The 26,860-nt window shown below is 38.5% G+C and overlaps 1 protein-coding gene across 1 annotated transcript in view; it reads right to left on the bottom strand.

Annotated features, from left to right (window-relative positions):
- The window catches only part of Grm1 (glutamate receptor, metabotropic 1), a 293,031-nt gene that overhangs the window by 204,026 nt on the left and 62,145 nt on the right, over positions 1–26,860 (bottom strand). Inside the window, 1 exon segment of the mRNA XM_013026957.1 lies at positions 2,427–2,676. Coding sequence (XP_012882411.1) covers positions 2,427–2,676 — 250 coding nt within the window.

The following is a 26,860-nucleotide window of genomic DNA, read 5'->3' on the forward strand; positions in this document are numbered from 1 at the left end:
AAATGGATGTTTTCTTGGACATCCTCTAGGATGTGGAAGCAAAAGCCAACACCACTTTGATAGACCCTCATGAAATGTAGACCAGACAGACAGACACAGGCTTCTCACTTTTGCCTAGAGTCCAGTTTGAGTGCGTCAAAGTTTTCATGCCATTGGAATGGGTAGCAGTGATTTGGGAAGCTCAAGTATGCATTGTGGCAATAGTTCTTTACAATATGTTTACAGAACCCACCACAAATGGACACCAGGAAATAGGTATGACAGGTAACTGCTCTCTTCTTGAGCAAACTCATGTGAAAATTCAGGGATGCTGACATGAGCTCACTTGTCTTCTATTAGCAGATAAGCAAAAATCAGAAAAGCCTAACCTGCCATTACCATTTTGCCTAGCTTTTAAATAATGATGATGGGATGAATTTACACTCCAATTATGTGCAACATTTTGTATGATTATGTGTCATAATTAGGGAGTCCATAGACCTCCAAGCTCATCTATTTTGCCACATCTGTTCAAGATCCCTAGGACTAAAGTAGAGATAGCCTTTGAGGATAGTAAAGAGGATAAATTTGACAAATAGATTTTAGTTGTTTTTGATTAATAAACATAAGATTTTTGACAAAAATTCTTTATAAAAAGCAGTCATTTTACAAAAGCAATCGAAAGAACTGAATATCTGTGCACCATCTGTCCTAGTGCATATATTAAGAACACTTCAACAATGTGCTTATATCCTTTTAACTCCTAAGACAGATATTATTTTGTCTTTAAATACTCCTTAAAGGGCTAGCTTTCTCAAGAATATTTCAAGTGGCTTTGTACAACTGCATCACACTGAAGAAGCCAGAACGGTTCTTGGTGGCTGTCTGCCGATGCTACCCAAATCCAAACCTATTCATCATCATCTTGAATTTCACCTTTGCCCTTGCTGCCACACCTCCTCTGTCCCACTGTTTTCTCTATTGGTCTGTATTTCTCTCCCACTGTCTCAAAAGTCTTCAGTGTCTCATGCTGTAATCCAGATCGTGAGGTGAATCTCACCATTGTGTTAGTCAACGCCACAAGCACAGAATAGAAAGGGTCAGCAATGGAGGTTCTTTGGTGAGTGTGGTGGGACTGTATTCCAGCAGTGGAAGAGATAAAATGGGGCACTGAGATCTGGGGCTGAGTGTGAGAGTGTCGAGCAGTTTTCCTTCCAGTACCAAATATGAGTTTCTCAGAAAACATGCTCAGTTCCTTCACACAGTGTGGGAAGAGGGCAAAGTAAACATGTTACCAGGTAGGCCAAAAATCCTAAGAAAATCAACAATGCAATGGAGAATCTATTTCTGTAGAAATAAATACGATCTAGAGAGTAGAGATTTTAGACCCCACCACCTACAATTCCAAAAATGGCCTGCAGAAAGCATCATGATTATCCAATTCATAAGTGTGCAAGGAGATTATATTATCTCTATCTGAAGTTCACCTGAAAGCCAGGTGACTCATGCCTATAACCACAGCTAATGCCAGAAGGCAGAGATCAGGAAGATCATGGTTCAAGGCCAATTGAGGCAAAAATGAGACTTCATCAGAACCAATAAACTGAGGCACACACTGTGATCCTAGCTATGTGGGAGGGATGGTTAGGAGGTTCCCAGTCCAAGGCCGGCTGGGGATGCAAACTCATAGGAAAAATAATTAGAGCAAAAGACAGTTGGAGAGTGTCTGGGGGAGTAGAATGCTAGGCAAGCATAAGACTAATTCAAATCCCAGTACTGCCAAAGTAAAAATTAAAGATCAGGGATGGAGGTACGACTCAAAGGGACAGAATTTTGTGGCCAATCCCCGTAGGTCCCAAGTTCAAAGCCCAGTACGAGAGATAAATAAAATGTAGATACATGCCTTCACTTGTATTTGGCCAAGTAAATTTCAAACTTTTATTAGATAGTTTCCATTTCCACTGCTTCCCACCAATCGCTGTTCCTCCGCCCCCCCCCACCAAGTGCCCCCACTAAGATGTCCATGCTTAGGAAGTATGCAGACATACCATTTGCTGGAGGGAGGAGGGTGGGGGCGGGGAGCTGTATCCATGCAAAGAAATAATTCTCCAGGACAAGACACATTCGGACAAAGGACTTCAGGTCCTTCTGTGGATTACCCTCATTATTTTATTAAGGATTATTCTGGGTTTTTTCTCTCTTTCTTTCTCCTTCCTTCCTTCCTTCCTTCCAATAGTCTTCCTCCCAAGGAAGATGCCAATAGTCTTCCTGCCAAGGAGACCCAAAACTGATGCTAAACCCAGCGACTGCACAGCTCAGACTACTAGAATCAGGAAGAAAGAGTAAGTGTGTATAAAGTAATTTATAGGTGTGTGTGTGAGAGGGGGGGGCGAGGGGGAAGGGAGAGAGGGAGGGAGGGAGGGAGACGAAGCGGCAGAGTGGCTCACCTTCCGATGAGGGAGAACTCGCCCACGACGCCCAGGCGCCTCATGGCGCTCAGGAGGCCGCGCACGGTCATGCCCTCGCAGAAGCACACCACCACTCTGGCCTTGGGCAGCCGCTCGCGGAGCTTGCGCAGGAGGCGGTCGAAGCTCTTCTCCCCGGCGTTGCTGTAGATCTTGTCCGAGTGGGCGATGCACAGTCCTTCCTGAGCCGCCAGTTCTTTGAAGGCGTCCATTCCACTCTCCCCGTAATTCCCTGCACGGAAATGAAAACATCCAGCATGGGTTGAAGGGAGCAGAGGCAGAGGCGGGGGAGCGGTGCTTACCACGGCCTGGGGGACCCTGAGTGACCGGAGCGCATGTGCTCAGGCCCCGGCCTGCCCCATCCTCTGCAGCTGCGGCGGTCCCTGGGCCTGAAGGCAAACCTGAGTACAGACGGTAAGCCAGGTGGAACCAGCCCAAACACCTCCATGGAAGTCAAGAGAAGTGATCCGATCCGCGCTGGGACGCTCAGCGTGGAACAAGTTTGGGGAGATAAAGGATGGCGGCCCTACTTGACAGCCAGTTGTCCCAGATTTTAACCAGAGCAGGCTGATCTTGGGGTGGAGAGGTCAGCCGGTCTGTGCTGGCTCCTGGTTTAGAGGTCGATGCTCCTGCTGATAGGAGCCCCCCCCCCCCCCAGCGAACGCACAAAGCAGAGGGAAGGCTAAACAGACCAGGAGCAGAGCTGCAGGCCTGAGTCAAAACCCACTGCCAGGATGAAGAGAAGCCACGAGGAGACACTTGGCCGTAGACTTCGATTTCTACATGAGATCATTCTTACAACCAAGTGCGCTTCTGAGTAGTCCGAACTCGTAGATCAATGGGATACATACCACTTGGCCATTTCTCTCTTCTTCATTGATGACTCTGGCCCTGGCCTTAAAAGCTCCATATTCCTGGTGTTTCCCAAGTTTAGAGACGTTGATATCAACGTGCATGATGCTTGCAATATCCTGTCCTCAAAATTCCTCAACCTCCTGGGCTCCATTGCTAATTCCTGTAACTCGTCTAACAGTCTACCTCTTGCCATTTAAAAAGTTCCTAAGTTCTACTCCTTTCATCACAGAATTTCCCAAACTTCATACAAATATAAAATCCATTCACTCCCTAGCCTCCATTCTCCCTTCCAGCTCCATCTGGGTTTGACTTGACAGCATATCTTCAGTCAATCCCTTCCAAATTCCAGAAGCCTCCCATGTCTTCCTGACAAAACCCATTTGCTAATTAAACCCAACAAATCCTCTCCTGTGCTTCTACCCAGGCCAGGCTCGAGCTCATTTCCATACTGACTGGTTTTCTTTAAAATTCATGAGAACACGTAGGGAAAGGGCATCCAGCAGTACTTGGAAATTATACTACATCACTCCTGTAAATATATTTTCTTACCAGCCCCATGATTCTTTCACCTCTATGCTTCTCTCTGTCTCTAAAATAAGGGCTCTTCCATCACCCTTTCTCACCTGGGGTTCTCAGCTCCTGGCTCAATAAGGACAGGAAGAGTCCGATAAAAATAAATCCTGCCACACACTATAACACGTGTGCACCTTTCTTCATTGACACTGGAATCCTCTGGTAATTTTTTTGTACTACAATTTATAAGGGATTAAGTATAAAACTAATCTCTGCTCAAGAACATTGGATTCATCACATTTTGCCTGTTCAAATATTTTATGCAGCAACTACTCCTGCTGTCTTGGATAATCAACTTATCTCTCCTAATGATGTTGATTTAAAACAAAACTCCTGGGCCCATTACTTCCCTTGAGTTACCATTGGATTCTCTATACTTGCTCTCCCCACACACCCACAATAACAGTTAATGAAGTAAAAAAAATCTGCTTCTTAATATTCCATTCTCTGATTTTTTTGTATTTTAATTAACTATAGTTGGATGCAAAATTTTGTATACATCCAATGTGCACAATGATCTTAATGAGTTCAGACACCTGGATACACATCTCCTCAGAATCTTCTCTTGTTAAAAATCTTCTGTGGTAGAGCGCTTGCCTTGAGCTGAAGAGCACAGGGACAGCACCCAGGCCCAGAGTTCAAGCCCCAAGACTGACAAAAAATATCTTCTGTTGTTGAAGCTGCTAACATCTATGTTGCCATATTCCATGACTGGTTCTTTGCCTTTATTTACCAGCCATTTAGATAGCTAAATGATGTTTCTTCATTGCAGCACCTCATGATCATAGTTCCTGTGACAGAAGTGCTCTTACTTTCCTCATGAGCTACTAACCTCTCTAGTCAGTGAGTATGGATAATAGTAATCACCTCATAATAGTAATAGTAATAAGACAACAACTCTAAACTTCAAACTATGCCTTGGAGCAAAAGACACAATATTCATTTGTCTATCTGATATATCCATTTATAAACATCTGAAGTTTTACATATCTGAAATAATCTTTGCTTCTCTTTTTTGTACACATTTTCTTTCAGATATTTCCTTTTAACAATAATGCCTTTGTAGATCAAGTTCCTCAATGAGAACATTTAAGAACTATTTTAATATCCGTAGTTTTCTTGTATACCTGATCCATTTTTTGTAGACTCTAACTCTAGAATATTCCTAATCCATCCTCTCTTCTCTACTTAAACCTCCTGCTACAATAAATCATGGCTTAGACCATGCTGCCTGAAACAAGTTCAAGTTATTTATTGAGAACAAGAAGATGAAAAGAAGCAGGATAGGATGAGAAGGGCAGGAAAGTTGTCTCGGCCAAAGATTAGCTGCAGGCTGGTCCCAGAAGAAAGTGCTAGAGCACATGATAACATAGACCCAGTCCTAAAATATTGTACAACAAGGAGAAAGAAAATCAGGCTGACCATTGACAGAATCCTACACACACACACACACACACACACACACGCACACACGCACATGCGCACACACACCCCATCACTACCACCAACCACCACTACCACCACCACCACCACCACCACCACCTCCCAGCACTTCTCTAGCCAACTAGATTCTTTGCTTCCATTCTTATTCCCAACAATTCATTTCATATCCAGAAACCAGACTATAGTTATAAACTGAATTATGTTATTCAGCTACAGAAAGCTTCCATTGCTTCCCAACATGCTTGGAAGAAACTAAAACTCCTCACCCTAGATTACCATGGGCTGAGATCTCCAACTTCTCCAACTCTCTCTCTCTCTTTCTACTTCCTTTGCTCATCTTCTCCAGTCCTGTGGCAGTATTATTCTTCCTGGAGTATCCCCAGCTCATCCATGCCTCTGTATTAGCTTTCTCCATCATTACATAAAAGGATGGTATTTTACCAGATGTTCTTCTCAGTCATATCGCTACATAAATTCCCCTTCTCTGAAAAGTCTTCTTAATCAGTTACCTTAAATTAGCCTCCCACTAAATCCCCAATACATTAGTTGATTTTTATCTCAATACCTGATAGTTTTGTTTTTTATACTCCCTAGAACATAAGCCCCATGATTACATCTGTTAATGATCTGTTCCAAGATATATGTTCAATACTTAGTATAGCCCCAGATACTTAAATTCACAATAAAAGGGTATTTTTATATAACAGGCCAAAAAAGAAATAAGCAATATACCATATATAACAAATATATAAAACTCAACAATAAATATACTAATAATTTGACAATTATCTTCACATGTTTAAGGTAAATGTAAGGTAAATACAGCAATAATTTAGTCAAAACACCTGAAAAAGAGTGACATTATCCATAAAAGACTTGGGACTAAAATTTTTCATGAGCATTGTAATGACATCTAATGAGATATTTCCAGATCTCTCTCTCCATCACCCTCAGTGTCCTGACGGGGTGTAGTGAAGTTCAAATGGAAGCATTACACATCACAGATCCCTGGTTCCCTGGACTTTGCAGAGATGTCAGAGCCCAGACAAGAGGCATTGACTGATTATATGGGAGAAAACGGCAGCTGACAAGTGAATGCCTTATTTGTCTCAGCAGAGATCACAGGAAGGAAGTTAGATGCCACTTCCTCCCCATAAATGCAGGTTCAGGAATCTGCAAGGTAAGTACACATACACACACACACACACACACACACACACACACACACACACACACACACACACTACCAGCAGACTCTCAACAAAAGTCACTGTTGGTCTGTTAGAACATTTGGATTAAAAGAACAACAACATTATTTCCATGGTGCTAACTCTTAGACTTCAGTCACAAATATTATTTTACTCCTTTATCAAAACACGTGCAGGTTTAATGAGCAAAAATGGTCTTTTCATGCCGGGCGCTGGTGGCTCACGCCTGTAATCCTAGCTACTCAGGAGGCTGAGATCTGAGGATCGAGGTTCAAAGCCAGCCCGGGCAGGAGAGAACGTGAGAGTCCTATCTCCAATAAACCACTAGAAAACCGGAAGTGGCGCTGTAGCTCAAGTGGTAGAGCACTCGCCTTGAGCTGAAGAGCTGAGGGACCAGCGCCCAGGCCCAGAGTTCAAGCCCCATGACCGACAAAAAAAAAAAAAAAGGTCTTTTCATAAGTATAAGTTTCATATGTTGTAAGTCTAGTAAAGGCTATAGACATACTTAGCTCACACCCCTGAGCTTTGACAAGGAAAAAAGATGTGAAAGGGACCACGGTGGACATGCAGCTTGTTGAAGTTAGAACAACACAGCTTCTACCTGTCCTGACTCTCAGATTCCTGCTCTATGCACTCAATGCTCTAAGACTACTACTAAATAACTATATTTCCATTATTTAAAATAAAATCTGAGTAGATTAATTTGTTCAATGAAATGTTAGTCTCAATTTCTGTATTTATAAATTCTTGTTTGGACAGCAATTCCTACTTACACAGATAAATAGAAAACAGGATTATATATTGAACTGTATTTACACTATGCATTTCTCTCAGAGTACCCACATATCTTCAAACTCACATGTAAATTTCTGTGAAAGGAGCCATATCTAATAACAACAACAATAAATTTTATAAATTTTTATACTTTAAAAAATTGCAGCTGGGCGCTGGTGGCTCATGCCTGCAATCCTAGCTACTCAGGGGACTGAGATGTGAGGATCGCAGTTCAAAGCCAGCCCAGCTGGGAAGTCCGTTAGACTCTTATCTCTAATAAACCACTAGAAAACTGGAAGTGGTGCTGTGGCTCAAGTGGTAGAGTGCTAACCTCAAGCTGAAGGAAGAGCTGAGGGACAGCGCCCAGAGTTCAAGCCCCACGACCAACAACAACAAAAAGCATTCATGAGCAGTATCACATTTGACTCTTTAAATGTAGTGCATCCATTATCAATAGTACTAGATTGGAAAAAAATACAAAATGGGAACAAATCATGCCCCACTGAGGCTAAAGTTGTGCTACTTTCATTAACAAGCAACAAAGCTAATAACTAATGAGTCAAGTACAAGTACCTAGAATAAGTTTTGTTGGTTAAGGACCAAGCAAAAGAACATAATGAAAATAATATATGTCCTGAGTCTTAGAACACAGTATATTTTCCATAAATAGAAAGAAAACAAAGGGACTTGTTGTCTTTAACTGCCTGGTAGGTCATGAACAATGTCAGACTAAAGATAATACTCTCAGCTGGGAGTCTACCCTAAGCCTCCTCTCCTCCCTTCATCCTGCCCCTCGGCCTCCTCCTGCATTTCTAGATATTGAAGGATTTATTTAGACATCTCTCTGGATCTAGTATCTGCTGACCTGAAAAATAAAATGGCAATATGATTATAAATATTTTGGGCGAGTAGGAAGATGTATATTTTCATTCCATTAGCATTTTATTGAACTGTCAACTAAAAAAAATATGTTTGGGTTCTGTACTTTCAGGGTTACCAAATAATTGAACACTGGTTTTCCATTCAATTTGATAAATATTTAGTATGTATCCAGGATTAGATGAAGCACCTAAGCATGCCACTTATTCACATAACAATTTCCTTATAAAAACAATAATACTCCACCATGAAGCTCAAAAATGTTAAATAAGCCAGGCACCGGTGGCTCACACCTGTAATCCTAGCTACTCAGGAGGCTGAGATCTGAGGATCATGGTTCAAAGCCAGCCTGGGCAAGAAAGTCCGTGAGACTCTTATCTCCAATAAAACCACTAAGAAAACTGGAAGTGGTGCTGTGGCTCAAGGGATAGAGCTCTAGTCTTGAGTTGAAGAGCTGAGGGACAGCGCCCAGGCCCAGAGTTTAAGACCCATGACAAAAAAAAAGTTAAATAATTTTCCCAACTTCAGTACATCCAGGATTTACCATCTAACTCAGAAGTTCTCTCTCACCACAGTCATTTAAATGGTCTACAAGAGTAATGACACAGCACAAGCTCAAGCTCACAGAACACAGCAACACTGAGATGAATGTGCTTCATGAGAAATGAAAATTGCTGCAATGCTAGATTCGGGACTAAAAGTATAGGGATAATTAGATACCACCTCTTGGATAACATCAGAATGAAACAGGTCCAAGGAGAACATGAGTGAAGGGCTGGCATGCAGGTGAATAGCAACAAAATGAAGCCCCACAAGGAACTTTTAGAGACTGGGTAAAGAAATCACACTGGAGCAGACAGTCCATAGTTTATAGAATGAAATTCTGCAACAATTTCTAGTAAGGCATCTGGCATAAGGCTACAGCATAGAAATGTGCTATGTTTCTGCAATATAACAGATTTTATAACAGACTTTATTCCTGTTACAATGTTGCCTAAAACCTACAGAGTGAGAGAGAAAGGGAAGGGTGACCCATAAAACAGAAAACTTTACATGTTGACAAATCTTCATTTCCAAATTAGTGACAAGATAAAAAAAAAGATTTACAGAGAATAAATCTGGAGATTCTAGTAAAATAAGCATCTAAATAACTGGTCGAGATGTTCGTAAGGGGTATACATAAGAATATTTATATTTCCATGAACATGGGTTTACAAAGAAATATTTTTATTTGTATACCAAAAAAATTTAGAGTAAGAGGACTAGACAGTATTAGCAAATAAGTTTAAGAAAGGCACTAAAAAGGGGGTGAACACAGTCATAATATTCAATATACACATGTAAAAATGGAACCAGGTAACTTGAGTGGGAAGGGAGGTGTGGGGAGAGATGAAGAAGGATGCTGATAAAAGTGAGACTGATCAGGACATACTGTACTCGGAAATTGATATGTCAATTGAAACCCCTCTGTGGAATTACTTAAAGGTAATTTTGTAAAGGAAAGGAGAGGGAAGGAGGAGAAGGGTGGGGAAGGGAAGGAGAGGAGAAAGAAAGGGAAAGGGAAGAGGAAGAAGGGAAAGGGGAAAAGGAAAGAGGAGAAGGGGAAAGGGAAAAGGAGGAAGTCAAAGGGAGGAGAGGATGAAAGGGGGAAAAGGGAAAGGGAGAGAAAGAAAAGAAGCAGAGAGAAAGAGAGGAAGGAAGGAAGGAAGGAAGGAAGGAAGGAAGGAGGGAAGGAAGGAGCAATTCCTCTAAGTCTAGATTTTCTAAGATAGATATGATTTTTTAAAACAGTGAGATATAATATTCCATATCAATATTCTTAACTTTGCCCTTGTATAGACACTTCATTTTTTACTTTAAAACATTTTGTTATCATTCAAATTCTTTATTTAAATTTAAGTGCTGTTGCTGTATCTTTATAAATCAGTATCAAAAAACAATATTCAACATTGCTCATCTCTACATGTTTATTCATAAGTGATATGAGAGGACAGCAGTGATATCAAGAAATATGCAAACAATTTCACTTGCTTAAAGAAAAAAAATGCTTTTGTTTTGAAAGAACACTGATCTTATGCCCTAGACATCCTGGCTCTCTGCCTTCATTCATGCATTCCAAGGTCACCTGATAGTGACTCACTTCCTCTTTCTACCCCGAGAAATGGACCAGCTTTGCTAACAGATTGGCACCTGGGGCATGTCAAACAAATAGGATAATATCCATTTAAAAGAATTCTGATAAGGAAATCAATTTCATAGCATGTTCTAGAAACCTACTATTCAACATCCATCACTATTGGGAAATCCTTCGTTTTGACCTAAATTCTTTACAATAAAAATCCAAGTTCATCTCTTTCTTTGATTTTCAGTGGAAACAAAGATTATGTGGTTTCTGAATTTGTCTTCTTTTTTTCTTATAGGGTGTTGGTACAGTCCTGGAAGTCACAATTCAGCTTTTTCTTCTCTTAACAACTTTAACCTTGCCTGGCGACCTTTTTAATTTGTTTGGTTCTCCCAGGTAACTCTTAGAAAACATGATGTCTTCCCACCTCCATCCATGCACCTGCTGAGCCCTCTAACACGTCAGCACGGAGGGCCTGGTCATCAGCTGATATTTAGTCATCGCCTGCCTCTGGATTCCCAGATGGTGCCATGCAAGAAAATTTATACACAAGGTCAGGGAAGGAACGAACTCAGGCACTCACAGAGGACATAAAGGACTCTATTTTACCAGCAACTTCCCAACTCTGAGTACACTAGTGTAGAAAGGTATAGTTTCAGCATTCAAGAAGAAATTCACCACAAAGGAGCTATTTGCTCTCTGCTTGTAGGGCTGAAGCCAAATGACGTTCATACTGTGCCTACGGTCTTCTCTGTTAGGCCCTATTGCTGAATGATTAAGGGGATAAACCTGAAGGCACATCAACTTGGGTGAAGCCTGGATCCTGAGGAAGGAGCTAGTTAACTTTAAGGATTTTCTTCTGGAAGCTTGAGTTGTCCACTACATGAAACAGAGGCCATCATATACATCTCAAAACTTGTGATTACAGTGAGATATACAAGACACTATGCTGAAAAAGAACTTTACAACTTTGAGGGGGCAGGGAGGATTTGGGAGGTGGGGAGGAGAGAGATGGTAGGGGAAAACAAAGGAGGTAACAACGCTCCCTAGGAAATGGACCCATTACCTTGCTCATGTAACTGCAACCCCTCTGTACAGTATCTTTTATATATATATATATATATATATATATATATAGAGAGAGAGAGAGAGAGAGAGAGAGAGAGAGAGAGAGAGAGAGATTTGTGATTATTAAATCCTATGTGAAAAGTAACACAAAAATGTCCGTGTTCCCCAATAGTTGTAGAATTTAAATTGGACATAGGTGTTAGCAATGACCCAGGAGCTATGGATTCTTTTATTTTGCTCTTATTTATTAAACCTGAGCTTGCGATTGTTAATGCAGGGCTTCACTCTCCCCAGGGTCACTTTGGACCAGGAAGTTCCTTGAATTATTTTTGCAGCTATATTTGCACCAAGAAAGTCCCTCTCTTGTTCATTTTTGAGCTTTTGTGTTTACATTTAAACTTTAAGGTTTATGACGATAGACAGCCTCAAACACTCACATTTATTTCCTGACTCCCTTGCAGCTAAAGCAGGAAAGTGAACCACTTTCAGACAAGGAGATTTAAGCAGAGGTTGTCCAGTGAGTCTTATGGGAAAATTATAAGCTTCATATGGCATACATGCATTTTGAAGGCTAGTATGTAGACCTGAGACTAGGTGAACTATCATATTATAAAGATGAGAGATAAAATATGAAGCTTATGCCACACACACACACACACACACACACACACACACACACACAGATGAGGAGAGAAGACCGAGCATCTCAGAGACCTTGCAGCTTCACAACCAGCCCTGCACTTTCCACCTGTGGATGTCTCATTGCATGAGAAAGCTAAATCACTCTGATAAGTCACCATAAGTCTTATTTTCAACCTATTTGCAGAAAAATATATTCTTGATTGTTGTTATGAACCGAAATGTGTGTGTTTTCCAAAATTTACATATTGACGCTCCTATCACAAATGTGGCTGTCTTTGGAAACAAAGCCTATAAGGAGTTAAAGTTAACTCTAGAGCCCTGGCCCAACAAGAACATGGTTTTCCTAAACAGAGACACTATTCAGCTGTAGTCTTGGTCTTTCCAGCAACCACAATTGTGGGGAAAAAACACCACCTGGTTTTTGACCACTTTGTCATAGGAGCCAAAGTAGACTAATATGTTTGTCCCTCTGTATTCACAGGTTCCACATTGATGGCTCAACAAACTCTAGGTGGAAAATATTTGGGAAAGCTTAGACTTCTTCTTAAGGAGTTACAGTATTCATACATTTGTATATACTTGCATAACACCTAGTTTATTTACTAATTAGTTTATAAGCTAATTCTAGTTTTCATGTATGCAGGAAAACATTCAACCTTTGTCTCTGTATTCTCACTACTTTTGCTGTCTTTCAAAAAGTGGCATGACAATCTATAGCCTACAAAATTAAGAAGATGAGGGAAGGAGTGAATAGGGGAAGGATGGATGATCAAAATATTGTATTTATTAATTGCTTTGGAAACGCCTTTGTATGACTACTTACAATTTTTAAAAAGTGGCATGAGCCAGACACCCCTGACTTATGACTATAATCCTAGCTACTCAGGAGGCTGAGATATGAGAACTGTGGTTCGAAGCCAGACTGGGCAGGAAAGTCTATGGTGCTCTTATCTCCAATTAAACATCAAAATGCTGGAAGTAGAGCTGTGGATCAAGCGGTAGAATGCTAGCCTTGAGCTAAAATGTTCAGAGCCAGTGCCCTGAGTTCAAACTATAGGACTGGTTCAAAAAAGTGTCATGTGAATGATTGTCCTTTTGCTGAGAATGAACTGAGTTGTTCTTGTCATTATTCCCTAAACAATATAGTATAATAATATAGCATTTATGTTGTATTAGATACTCTGTATATAGAGAGATGATTGAAAGTTAGAGAAAAGTGTACCTGAGCTAGGTACAAACATTACACCATTATACATTAAAGGACTTAGGCAAATTCTGAGGGATTCCCAGGGCCAACCATACATGGGTTTCTCACAATAAATTTCCAGGATGGGAGCCAGGAACCTTGACTACTTGTAACTAGTTGTGACCTTGAGCTGTTTTACATTCTGCTTGACTCATGTCGCAAATGGGAGGTTCATACCAGGAGATCCTTCAGTTTCCTTATCACATAAGCATGTGGAGACTATAGGACACTATGAATCAGCACTCTCTCATAATCTAGAGCTTCGTGTCAAAACATTTTTTCCTATTCTCAGTACGGAAAGTAGACATCTGCTCAGCTAATTTTTTTCAACAGTTTTCTCCTTGCCCAATCTGATTTCTCTTACAAGTAGATCACTCACTGTTGGAGAAGAGAAGGCATTTATTGTGCAACCATTTAGAATTTATCTTCCCTGAAGACACATTTTTTTAAACCAATACTGCTTTAGGTATGCAGTCACTGAAAAGTACGGAATGAAACACTGCCCTGAGATATAGCTGATACACGAGAATAAGCAGGGCTACTTTAAGAACAAGCTCATTAGATGAACCTGAACTTATAAGAAGACACACTGCCCAGCATCATGGAAATGACATTCACCAAGAGCCAGCTGTTCCCAGTGCCTACTTTTAGCCACATTTTACTCAATGGAATTAAACCCATCCCTGCTACTGAATTCTCAGTCTCCTTCTATTTAACACCACTTTCAAGATGTTTTACATCGTCAGTAAAAAAAAATGCCATTTAACTACATCAGCACAGATTTATTTATCTGTGGGTCAATAGAAATTAGGGTATGGAGGAAAACCTTTATTCACAGGACATGAGAACCTGCTTCAATAAGTGCAGTGCATTAAAATGTCCTAGGTTTTGACCCTGTGAGACCTAATCACGGTTTGGTTGGGCTTCATTGTACCTCTGCTTGTATCCAACTGAAGGGATTGGCCTGGGTGATTTCTGAGACTTTTCATTACAAATCTTTAAATTCATCCCTATATCTCTGCATTGTGACAGGAAAAAGTTCACTCTTGTAGCACAAAGCCTTAGTTTGACTTGAAGGATTTCACATGGATTCTGACTATGTAGTTTTCCCATAGCTTTATCAGAACTCTGAGAGTGAATACACCTTACTTCAAGAGAGACAACGTTGCAAAATAGTGAGAAACAGGAACTCCAGATCCAGAGAGTCCTGGAATCTAATTCTGATTTCCCTGATCATTGTTTCTGGGACATTTGGAAAGTTAATTTCGTTCTGTGCTTTGTTTCCCTTGTCTTGACATGGATATAATAGTAATCACCTCTTAAAATGGTTGCAAAACTTCAATGATACTAATGAATGCAAATATTAGCAGGTGTCAAAAATTGGCATTTGTATACATTACTAGCGAACAATAGCTTATTATTCCAAACAAGTAGGACATAGAGCTTATTATTATTTATTGGGTAGCATCTTAAGAGCTCTGAGCTAGCTATCAAAAGAACTCCCTTACATCCATTATCTCCTTTCATGTATGGATAAGACCTGAGTGTTGGAAGAATTGTTCAGTGAGAGAGAAGGACCACAGCTCCGCAGTTAGACTTGAATCCATGTTCTAATTTGATATGCTGTAAGGGGAGTGAACTGCATGACTATGAGAATGTGGGGGTGAGTCAGACAGGGCAGGGAGATCACAGGAGGCGGGACAGGCAGAATCTGAGTGTGAGGCTGATCAACGCGGAGTCAATGAAGTGCCAAGAACACAACCAAGTAAATGTCACTGGGCATTTCATCTGCTTCTCCAGCCAGTGTGTTCAGAATGAGGCGTCCATGTGATGTAATTAAAAGTGCTGGCAAATGTCTCTCTAACCCAAGGTACCTCCTTGAACTTTATCTGAAATTCCACCGTTAGAAAGATATAATGTCTGTCTTTTGAAAAATAAAATGATCCTGAGAGGAAATTCATTAAAGTCTCACATCCTGAAAAGCTGGAGGCAACATGAGCCTGTAGAGTCGGGGTTATAAAGGAGATTATTTTTGTCAACTTCATAACACAGCTTTCATTTATTATCCTTCGGTCATTTTTTAACTTTTTCTGATGGTGATCAACTGCTTAAATCTATTATTTAAATATATGTAATCGATATTTTATATGTCATAAATATCATATATAACAAATAATAGTCAAGACTGAGAGACCTTAATGATAAGTTTGTCTATAACCCATATTTTATAGCCAGGAGCCACAAAAAAAAATAGATGAATCCCTCCAAGGCTACAAAATAAATCAATGGCAATACCATACTGAAATCCACTGAAAGTAATCATTTCTACTTTAGGGAGAACCAGCTTTCTAGCATACTGGTGCATTAAAAATTCTAGTTCCCATTCTGAATTCTACACAGAAACAGAAATACAAGAGGAGACAAATGGTCTTGAAATCTGCCTTCAGACAATAACACCCCAGAACAGTCCAGATAAATTATCTTCAGCCACTGTTCAATGAAATAATCAATGGAATGTGTGCCACCCTCCCAGTACCGAAGTCTGCAGATTCATCAGCTGCACACAGTGTTTAAGTGTCTAACTCCTGAGCACCTAGCAATGTTTCACAGCTATTGTGGGGCAACTTTGTTTATTTCTCCAGAAAGAAAAGTAGGCCCTGGTTTGGGGAGGGAAACTTAATCCTAAGAACTTTTCCTTTGTTAGGTGGACCAGAAAAGTAGCAAGAACTTCATCTGTGATTATTGGTAACTAACACAGAATGTGAGCCATCCACAAGATAGGTAAATATTTGCACACATGTTTATCTGTCTTGAAGAGCAGCTCATCCCACAAGTGTCACAACGTAGTTCCTGATATTTGACTGCTCGGACATTAATAGCCTCCTCCCTTAGGATCCTTTCCTAGATTTTTCTTGATAAAATGAACAGTGGCTTCACAGAGAAAATAAGATTCTAAGCCACAAGTGGTAGTACAGCTGAAAATCCCAGCATTCAGGAGGCTCAGGCAGGGGAGTTGAGAGTTAGAGATCAATCTGGGCTGTATAATGAAATCTTACGACCAACCAACCAACTAACTAACTAAGCAAACAGATGTCTTTTAATTTTACCCTCTAGCAATACTATAGGATGTTATCACTTTTAAATATAGTTAAAAAGTAAGCTCAATTCAGGAAAACAAAATAACATACTTTTCCTTAGAATGAGAGCACAGTATTTGTCTCTTCCTATTGCGCCACCTCAATAATGTTATTACAATCTCTAAAACATAACATCAGACTAGTTAACTAATTCTCAGCTACTCACCATGCATTTTCACTTGGTTCTTGGAATCCTTCATCTAAGTAAGCAATTTCACTTTATTATTTGCTTTGAGGGTTTTACAAGTCAGTGCATTGACTGGTGGACTTCTTCCATTTATCTTTTACTTTAAAAGAAAAGTAGGGAAGAAGGAGAAGGAGGTGGGTTGGGAAGGGGAACTTAATCCTGAAGCCTCAGAAAACAGAAGGAATTAAGTCAAACATTTTTAAACCAAATGTCAAGGTCTTGAAACAGAGCAGAGATTTGGAGCTGTGCTACGGAGGAGGAATCCATGGGTTATAATTGCACTGATCATCTGGTCATATACTTATGTATCTGTACTGAGAACTGATGCTGGCAATTTTCCTTCTGATCATTGATCTCCCAAACCCAACCCCTCTGAAACCTTACAGACTGACAATCAGAAACATCTACAAAAAGGGATGCCTGTGCTCTGAGTGATGGTTATGCCCTACATAGAAAAACAAAGTCAAAGCAATGAACAAACAAACTACATCTGTGATGACATGGCCCCTTACTGGTCCCCAACATGGGCTAACGAAACTTCTGAGCCGATTATCTGAGATCCCGGGGAAATCAAGCAGCCTCTCCTACACAAATCACAGAGATGGAGCTGAGCCCTGCCTGGGAGGAGATGGAACCTGGAGCACTGCCCACACAGAGCTGCCTGCATTGGAGTGATCAACCTTTCAACACGTAGTTGTCATCGGAACATGAGCGTTGTCACAAACAGGCATGGAATAACCTGGCTTTCCCAGGAACTCCATGGGAGGTTCAAGGTGGATAGAGAGGCTACACATTCTTGCCACCAGCCCAGGTTGTCCTGGGCAGACTTTCTCTAGAACTAGAGTGATTTGTCTAAGGAAGGCCCTGCTTGGTCTTGCCTACAAACTCTTTACAGTTGGTTTCATGTAGGATAGATGCTGAGTGGTGTTCTTTAAAATAATTGAAATTGATTTCACTGCCATAAACATACTCACAAGCACACAAGGGAATGCTTTGTCTTATTTAATGAAAGCTGGCTCCTCCAGAAGAGGCCATATATCCTCCATAATAAGACTCGGTGGAACCCGTCTCTTCTTTGGAGGCTGCTTCCTCTGCGGTGCCAGCTTTGGGGATGTGGAGATGTCACCTTCTGTTCTCTTCCCCCTACACTACCCACATATTGCTCTGTGCTAAATATTAATAGACAATACAGAAAAATTCTACTAAAAAGGCCCAAATATTTAACCACCACAATAAATTTAGGAGATCTCTTTGACTCCAAGATTGTCATTCTTTAGGGTTTTTAAAGACCCTAGAAAAGGTTAACATTTATCTGAACACAGGAAGGAGGGATAGAGTCTACATTGATACTTATTCTCTAAAGTCATTGACATTTCTAGAGACCATATCTGAAAACTCCAGTAACACAAATGGAAGTTGAGCCAGATAATGTCCATAGCTTCTTACATTATTACTGTTCTTGGACTCAATAAAGGAATCACAAAGAGTGGCCAAGGATGCTGGGCTGAGCGAATGGGAAAGATCAGAGAATAGAAACAAAAAGATTCTGATAAAATATAAAATACCAAAGTTCCATTTTATCATTATTAGATTGATTGTGCAGCCAACTACATCTACCATGTTTGAAATCTGAAATATTAATGTTTCTAAAAATTTCCAATTTTTTTCTCAGAAAGACTTGTTAGTTATGCAAACTTAGAGTTCACAAAAAAAACAGTTAGGTAAATAGTCTTGATTAACCCTGAAAACAGTTCTTTAGAGAAGGATTCAGATTAGCACTCTAGGAATATGGGTTTAAATATCAGCTCTATCCTTTACAAGCCCTATTCTCCGTGAAATAAAGACTCTCTAAGCCAATTTCCTCCACCTGAAAAATAGGATAAGATAGTGATACTACACACACACACACACACACACACACACACACACACACACCAGAATACTGCGGTGAGAGGTTAGAGAGGTTAAATGAGGTAATACAGGGATGCAAATCTCACAGGATTAAGTACTCACACTATCAAGTACGCTTGATAAATGTGACCTATTGTTATTTTTCAGCAGATTGCATTTACTGCAGATGACTGTACAATGTATCCTTTCCACATGTTCTTCCTACAGGGTGACATTATCTTTCCTTGATGGAAAATGTCTGTGGCTTCTCCCTTTGCTTCATGGTGGTCTTGTTCCAAACTGTCCCTCAGTGATCTTTAAAGCCAAGGTTGTAAATGAGATACAGCTTTGGCCTGGATATCTATGGATTCTAGTCCCTGTCAACTAGCCACTGTGCTATGAAGAGTCGGGCAGTGTATAGAAAGGCCGAGAGTTGGCGTTCAAGGCACCAGCTGACATCCAGCACATTGCCAGCTGACCACCGGACAGGTGAGTGAGCGAGTGAGCGAGTGAGCGAGCTCACTCCAATGGAGCTCCAAATCAAGCAGCCAGGCTGCCTACATTGAGCCCTGCCTAACTTGTAGACTCAGGAGAAAAAAAAAGTCATGTGCCAATTTCAAGCCATTGACTTCAGGGGAAGTTTGTTGCATATCCAAAGACATTTGTCACATATCCAAAGCCAGTCAGGTGAAAAATTCCTCTTATTGACAGTTTACAAATGCAAAAACAACTTCAGGAAGATTAAAATAATGCCAAACACATCTACTAAAAAGTAGCAAGAGGATTTAGACTCAGATGTTCTAGCTACAAATCTTGAACTCCTTCCAAAGATTTTAAATTTGAGAAGTCATCTTAATGAGGAATGCACACTAAACTAAGAAGACTAGTGGCTCATGCCACATTGGAAATGTGTTGCATCCCAAGTCAGATCTTGTGAGCTAGGTGGTTTCTCTCTATCTTTTCCCCACAGCTCAAGAGCAGGCCCCAGCTATGGTAACAACACTTTCATTCCCCACATCCCAGAATGCCTTTCTCCTTACATTCTTAGCTCCTGGACTGGAGATAAAGGTTTCTGCCCAAGATATCCTCTCATTTGGCTAAAGGTTCTCACCCCTGCCCTCACGAGCTCCTTCCATGGATAAATACAGTCAGTTCTTATGTGCACTTCTACATTCTCAGACTCAACCAACCACAGATGTAAAACATGAGACCAAAAAAAATCGTGCATTTCTATTTAACAGTATACCAATTACTTGCATAGAATTTGCCTTGTATTAGATATGATTAGCAGTCTGGATATGATTAGAAATAAATGGGGGTGGGGAAAAACATCATTTTTCTTCAGTCCAAACTATATATACAGAATTTTTTAATGGATACCGCTTTGTGTTCATTCACAAATGTTCCAAAAAGAAGTCCACAGGAAAACAATGTACTAAATGTTACACTAAATATCTCTTGATGATAAGATTAGGGCTTATCCATACAACGGACAAGGTTCTCATATCTAAAATATACTTGGAACTCCAAAAATAAAATCACCCAACAACAAATCCTCAAAGAAACAACTGCCCAACAAATAAGTGGGCTAAAGACTTAAAGAGAAATTTCTCTGAAGAGGAAATAAGAATGGCCAATAGACACATGAAGAAATGGTCAACTTTTCTAGCCATAAAAGAAATGCAAATCAAAACAACATTGGGATTCCACTTCAGCCCAGTTAGAATGGCTATAATCAAGAACTCTAATAACAACAGATGCTGGAGGGGATGTGGACAAAAGGGAACCCTACAGCATTGTTGGTGGGAGTGTAAACTTGTTCAACCACTTTGGAAAGCAATATGGAGGTTCCTCAAAAGACTCCACATAGACCTCCCCTATGATCCAGCAATCCCACTTTTGGGCATTTACCCAAATGATCACAAACAAGACCATACTAAAGCTGCCAGCACAACTATGTTTATTGCAGCATTATTTACCATAGCTAAGATATGGAACCAACCCAGATGCCACTCAGTAGATGAATGGATCAAGATAATGGAATTCTATGCCTCCATCAGAAAGAATGACATTGCCCCATTTGTTAGGAAATGGAAAGGCTTGGAAAAAATTATATTAAGTGAAGTAAGCCAGGTACAAAGAAACATAGATCCCATTCTTTCCCTTATTTGCAATAACTAGTCTATGTCTGGGACAAGCAGAAAAGGTCAGATAAGATGATGTTAAGTGAAATGAACCCCAAGCTAGTGATACAAGTGGTTTTTTCCTTTTTCTTGTTACTGTTTCTAACATATTTATAATGTACCATGATTTTTTTTGTTTCTTTGCATGTCCCTCCCCCACAGTGTAACCCCTGTTTAAACTGTATTTGATGTTTATATAATTTGGGGAGGGGAAGGGAAAAAACAAATTGTTTAAATAGGGATACAGGTTGACCCATTGCAACAATGAGATGTAGAAGACACCATGTTGGAAAACAAACTTTAGAATTTATGTGGGGGGAGGGGAAGAGAGAGTGTAGTTGTGGAAGTGGGAGGGAGGGGATGGTAGGAGAAAAATGAAGGAGGAGGCAACAAATCTTTGATAAGAAATGTACTCATTACCTTGCTCATGTAACTGTAACCCCTCTGTACAGTATTTTCACAATAAAAAAACTTAATAAAAAGATTAGGATTTATCTTCTTTTTCTTTTCCTCTATGACTGTAGATTTTGTTTATAATCACAAATAAAAAATATACACTCATTGCCAAGAAAGCCTTTTTTGGTGGTCATTCAAATATTTCCTTTTATTTCAAACCTAAGATTAATTTTGTTTATTCCACAATTTGGGTCAACAATTGATTCCCTGGTTATAAGAAGCCTTACTAAGCTTCTACACAAAAACCTGAAGCAACAACTTTTACAAATGAAAATTTTTCTTTCATGCTGAAGATAACTGGAAATGGGTAGGACTATATTACACCTTCTGAATTTAGAAATATAGATGAAAACACAAAGTATGGTTAGAAAACAATTGGAATATGTAAGGAACTGTGATAAACAATTTGATCTGTTGAATTACATCATGAATTCTCTTCCAAGCAAGGTTTGTAATTTCCATGGCTTTTAAGAATTTTTAGAATAAGTTGCTTCACTCAAGAGCCAGGTAATAAAATAAAAATTTAGCAATCTAATTGAATTAGAAAATTACTACATGCAAGTTAAACAAATGCTCATAAAAATAGCAACTCAGAATGGAGGAAAAGGGGAAAATATGACTGCTTCTTCCAGAAACTACTACAGGTGATAGAGAAAAAGCATTGTCTTAGCTTCAAAGAGATTTAAAATGCAAACACAAATGCTCAGTTTATAGAGTATATTTTATAAGAATAAAATGACAGAAAATTTTCTGAGAAAGAAGAAGAAGATGTTAATATTTTGGTGGGGGAAGAAGTAAGGTAAAGATACATTTTATTAATATATACTTTCATAGAGAATATGGGAACAGTTTCTAGTCTAACTGTAGACTCTATGATTTGACAAGTAACAATTACTGAAGAAACTGCAAAGCTAGTGAGGATCATTCTTAAGTCTAAACTAATGCTAAAATATTGTAAAGCATTGGGTCATTTAAGTGATGGCATTAGCAATTAGATATATAATGCAATTTTGCTCATCTTACTAACATTTTCTCTCTTGTTTAAATAACTTATATTTTTAGTATATTTTTTATTGTAAGGATACTATACAAAGGAGTTACAGTTACATGAGTAAGGTAATGAGTACACTTACTATAGAGCATTGTTACCTCTCCCCCACCCCCAAGCTGTACAGATTTTTTTTTATTTCAAGAAACCTAAGCAATTATTCCATCCCAGAGTACTGTGGTTATTAGTGTCAACCTACAGAAATGTTCCCTTGAAAGTATACATGGCCTAAGACAAGTTGTCAAAGTCACATAGAGACAGTCAAAATTACAAAGTTTTATCTTTATTCATGAATAACATCTTTTAACAATTTGAGCTCCCTCCCCACCAAAAATGTTTATTCTAGTATAGTCAATCCTTATGCCAGAGAAAGAGATAATTGTTGATATTTAGGTAATAGAGATCATTGCTGCTAGAAGTGATATTGGCATGATTATGCAAAAATAAATGTCATATGTATTAATAGATACACATTTATTAATATATTATATATTTTTTCCAAAGAGATAAAGAAATGGTCTATAGAATAATATATCTGAAGAAACTAAACATTTAGTGAGTTTAGAGACCATCTCTCCCCAAAACAATGTCAATATTTAATATGCTTTTAGAAATACATGAGAAAAAATCTTATATAGTGTACAAATCTTTTTTCGTTTTTTGACCCTCCTGGGGCTTGAACTCAGAGCCTGAGCACTGTCCCTGAGCTTTTATATTCCCAGCCACATATTGTGCAAATCTTGATCAAATTATAGAAGCACAAAACTTAATATTTTAAGTTACACTATGAGTTCTATGGTTTTCTACATTCAGATCTATTTGGTCTTAAACATATGATCTTGGAAACTATTACCTTATTTTAAAATTGCTTACTAATTAAAACTTCCCAGGCATCTGTTTTGTAATTTGCAAAATAAGAAGAATTATTGAATTTGCATGTTTATGAAGATATAGAAAAGTGAAGCAAGCATATGGCCAAATACTCAGCACTCTGTTTCTGAAAATGTTATTCAATGCATAAACAAAAAAGTAAGTTTTGACAAAAAAAACCTGTTGATTCCTCAGAAGAAATAAACTTCCACTGCTACTACTAAAAGCTAAGTTTTTCTATTTCATGGTGGATATTTAAGCATATATATTAATCTTTCCTACTACCCATGATGCCATTCAAATAACAAGAGATTTAAAAATAAGAATGCATCCATGGTAGCACAGGGAACCCGGGAAGGGTGCCAAGTTCAGACCAGAACAGTAGAGACATTTCTAGAAGATGTGAGACAGATGGAGCCAGACTGATGGTAAAAATCTACAGGGCTGAGTCTGTACTGCTGAACAGATACTAGTGAAGTCTAGAGAGGGAATGTGCCTCTAAGAATCTGAGAAAAACATCAAAGCCAAGAAGCTAAGGCTGAGCAGAGCACCTGTGGCTCACGCCTAGCTACTCTTGAGTCTGAGATCTGAGGACTGGGGTTCAAAGCCAACCCAGGCTGGAAAGACCCTGAGACTCTTATCTCCAATTAACTGTCAAAAACAGTGGACCTGTGGTTCAAGTGGTAGAGCACTAACCTGGAGCAAAAGAAACTCAGGGACAGCTCCAGGACCCCGAGTTTAAGCTTAGGACTGGCATTAACATGCACGCGCGCGCGCACACACACACACACACACACACACACACACACACCAGGGGCTGGAGGCACAAGTGTGTGGTCCATGGTAAATTGGAGAATTATTGTACTTCTAGTTGAATTATGGGTCTCAAGGTAAAGATCTTCAAACCAGGTGTAAATCTGCCATAGTAATTCACAAATTTTATAGGGCCAGCGAGAAGGGGTAGAAAGGAGGAGAGGGGAGAAAGGAAAGAGATGAGGGAGAGAGGGAAGGAGGAAAGATATAGTATCCTAGATCACTTCTGAACCCTTAGTGAATAAGCAGCCTCTGCATCCAAAAGCAAACTCTGGGTAACCTAGAAGAAATAGGGTCTTGGTAACAAACACACACTTTCACAAAACACCTTTGTCAATGTAATCCAAATTCATTACCTGGGGAATTGTTGTGTTTGCTTCTGGTAAAGGAAACATCTTTAACTATAGTTGCCAAACAATCTCAACTCTCAATTATAAATATAAGCAAATTTCAAAAAACAAACATGAAAATAAACCAGATCAAGGAAATATTATGTGAGAAAGTAATATAAGAACTCATAAAATTGGGGATTTGAAAAGATATTATATTCACAAAAAACACTATAAGAAGGCAATCAGAAATTCTAAAGTGAAAAAAATGCTTGAAAAGAAAAAGTTCAAATGGAAAAAATAACTCTTGTAGTAAAGTATAATATATACATGTTTTCAATATACCAAGTTTGCTGGCATGTAGATTTTCTGGAATTTTCTTCTTTTAGATCATATAGTTTTTCTTTAGATAATATAAAATTTAAAATGAATTCAAGGAAGAGGAAAAGATATAAGGAAAAGAATAATCAAAGAATCTAGTGCTAGCAGCTACTGGTAGCTCACACCTGTAATCCTAGCTATTCAGGAGACTCAGATCTGAGGAAATTGGTTCAAAGCCAGCCCAGGCAGGAAAGTCTGTGAGACTCTTATCTCCAATTCAAGAAAACCAGAAGTGGCGCTGTGGCTCAAGTAGTAGAGCACTCACCTTGAGCTAAAGAGCTGAGGGACAGCGTGCAGGCCCAGAGTTCAAGCCCCATGACCCGAAAAAAAATCCAGTGCTATGTATAAAAAAGATAAGTAATTGTTGATAAGTAAATACAATTTAATAGAGTCATCTTCAAATGATATATGTATAATCTGAAAAAGGGAAAGTAAGAACCTACAATTGATTCTTAACAAAATCTAAAACAGAGCCAGATGAAATAAAATTGATGGGCTAAAGTTTTGTGTGTGTGTGTGTGTGTGTGTGTGTGTGTGTGTGTGTGTGTGTGTGTGTGTAGGTTTATAAAGGTTGTAGATATTGATTAAATTTGGAAACTTATAGGAAAACAAATACTTCATATAAATATATTCATTAGTAGAAGTGAAACATAAAAATACCACATCTATTTGAAGTGGAGAAAAATGTTATTAAACCAACCAAACATGATAAAAGAAACAATAACCAAGAAAACAAAATCATAAAAGAAAATGGCATAAAAATATGTACCCTACAAGTGATCACAATAAAATAAGTAATTAGATATTCTTATTAAACCAGAAACTTCCAACTTGGGTTGGTAAATATCCAGCTGCATACATGTTATAACACTAAACAAAATACACAAACACACAAACATTTTAAAAGTAAATGCTGTAGAAAATTGAGAAATAAAGTTAGACTATGTAAATTTCAACAATAAAAATTTTAAAGTATATAATAAAAATGTATTAATAACAAAGTAAGTTATAGCAAAAAGAATTATGTGAATATGAAATTTCTCTCTACTGGATATTCTTCATTTTAAAGGGATACAACTAACATGATTTTTAATTCAAACCAATCTCATTAAAATATGACTAAATGAACATCCCATTCAAGAAAATATAAAAATGAACAGTGAAACGAAGAAAATTAATAAACAGAAAAGCAGAATTAATCATGTCAAAAGCATACAAGAGAACTCTTTTAAAAATAGACAAATGGATTAATCTCTTCTAAAGAAAAAGATAAAAGGTATGTAATCCATACTTAAAATAAGATCAAATGCTTAGAAATGTAGCATTGCACAAAGCCAATGCAATGATAAGAAATAAGTAACTCATTCAATATTAGATAGAAGGCAACTAGAGTATTTTTTAGATAATAAATTTGTCTTCTAGTTAATAATGGCTTATAATCCTCAAAATAGACATATATCATCTTAAAATGGTGATATTTTAGTTTAGGAAATTAAGCCATGGAGAAGTGAAGGAACTTAAAGTCGTAGAGCTAGTACATTAAAACCTAGGGCTGAGGAAGGAGGCTACTCCATTTTCTCTCTCAAACAGAAATCAGATTTTTTAAATCATAATTGTAATCCTAGCAACCAAAGCACAGAATTTTTTTCTGAATCATATGAAGGAATTTTCATATGCTTTATTCCTTAATTAGATATGTAGTCTTAAGGAAAAGTGAAGAACTTAATATACCTTCTGTATGAGTGTATTGGAATAGGAATGACTAACAAATTTGAAGAGTAACTTTCTAGTTTGAACATCTTATTATTTATGTGTATTTCTTTAAAATGAGGTTAACATGTGAAATTTGCCAAGATTCAATGAAAATATTAGGTCATTTATATAGTATGTCTTTTAGATTGATAAATAATTCCATCACCCACACATAACTAATATTATGATCCACATCTCCTCTTTCCTAATCAGCTTGTTAGAATAAAACAATTTGGGATTAAGCCTGTATTTACTTACTGTAAATAGTTGCCACAATGCTTATGGTGCCAGTAAACTGGTTACATGTGTTCTATTGACCAGAAGCATACTAACCTCATAAATATTCTACAACTATTGTTCATTTATTTTGGTTACTTTATTTTTATAATTATAGTAAATCAATGAATTTTCTCATGCATATATTTTTCCCCATACTTCCCATTCTATTCTCAGAAAATAGAATACCTGGGAAAATAACATGCACTATTTTATTTTCCAAGGATACAAGAATATCGGTCTCAAACTCATTGCAACTTGAAGTATTGATTATTTAGATTTCT

The sequence above is a fragment of the Dipodomys ordii genome, unplaced genomic scaffold (assembly GCF_000151885.1).
Source record: "Dipodomys ordii isolate 6190 unplaced genomic scaffold, Dord_2.0 Scaffold98, whole genome shotgun sequence".
Taxonomy (NCBI): Eukaryota; Metazoa; Chordata; class Mammalia; order Rodentia; family Heteromyidae; genus Dipodomys; species Dipodomys ordii.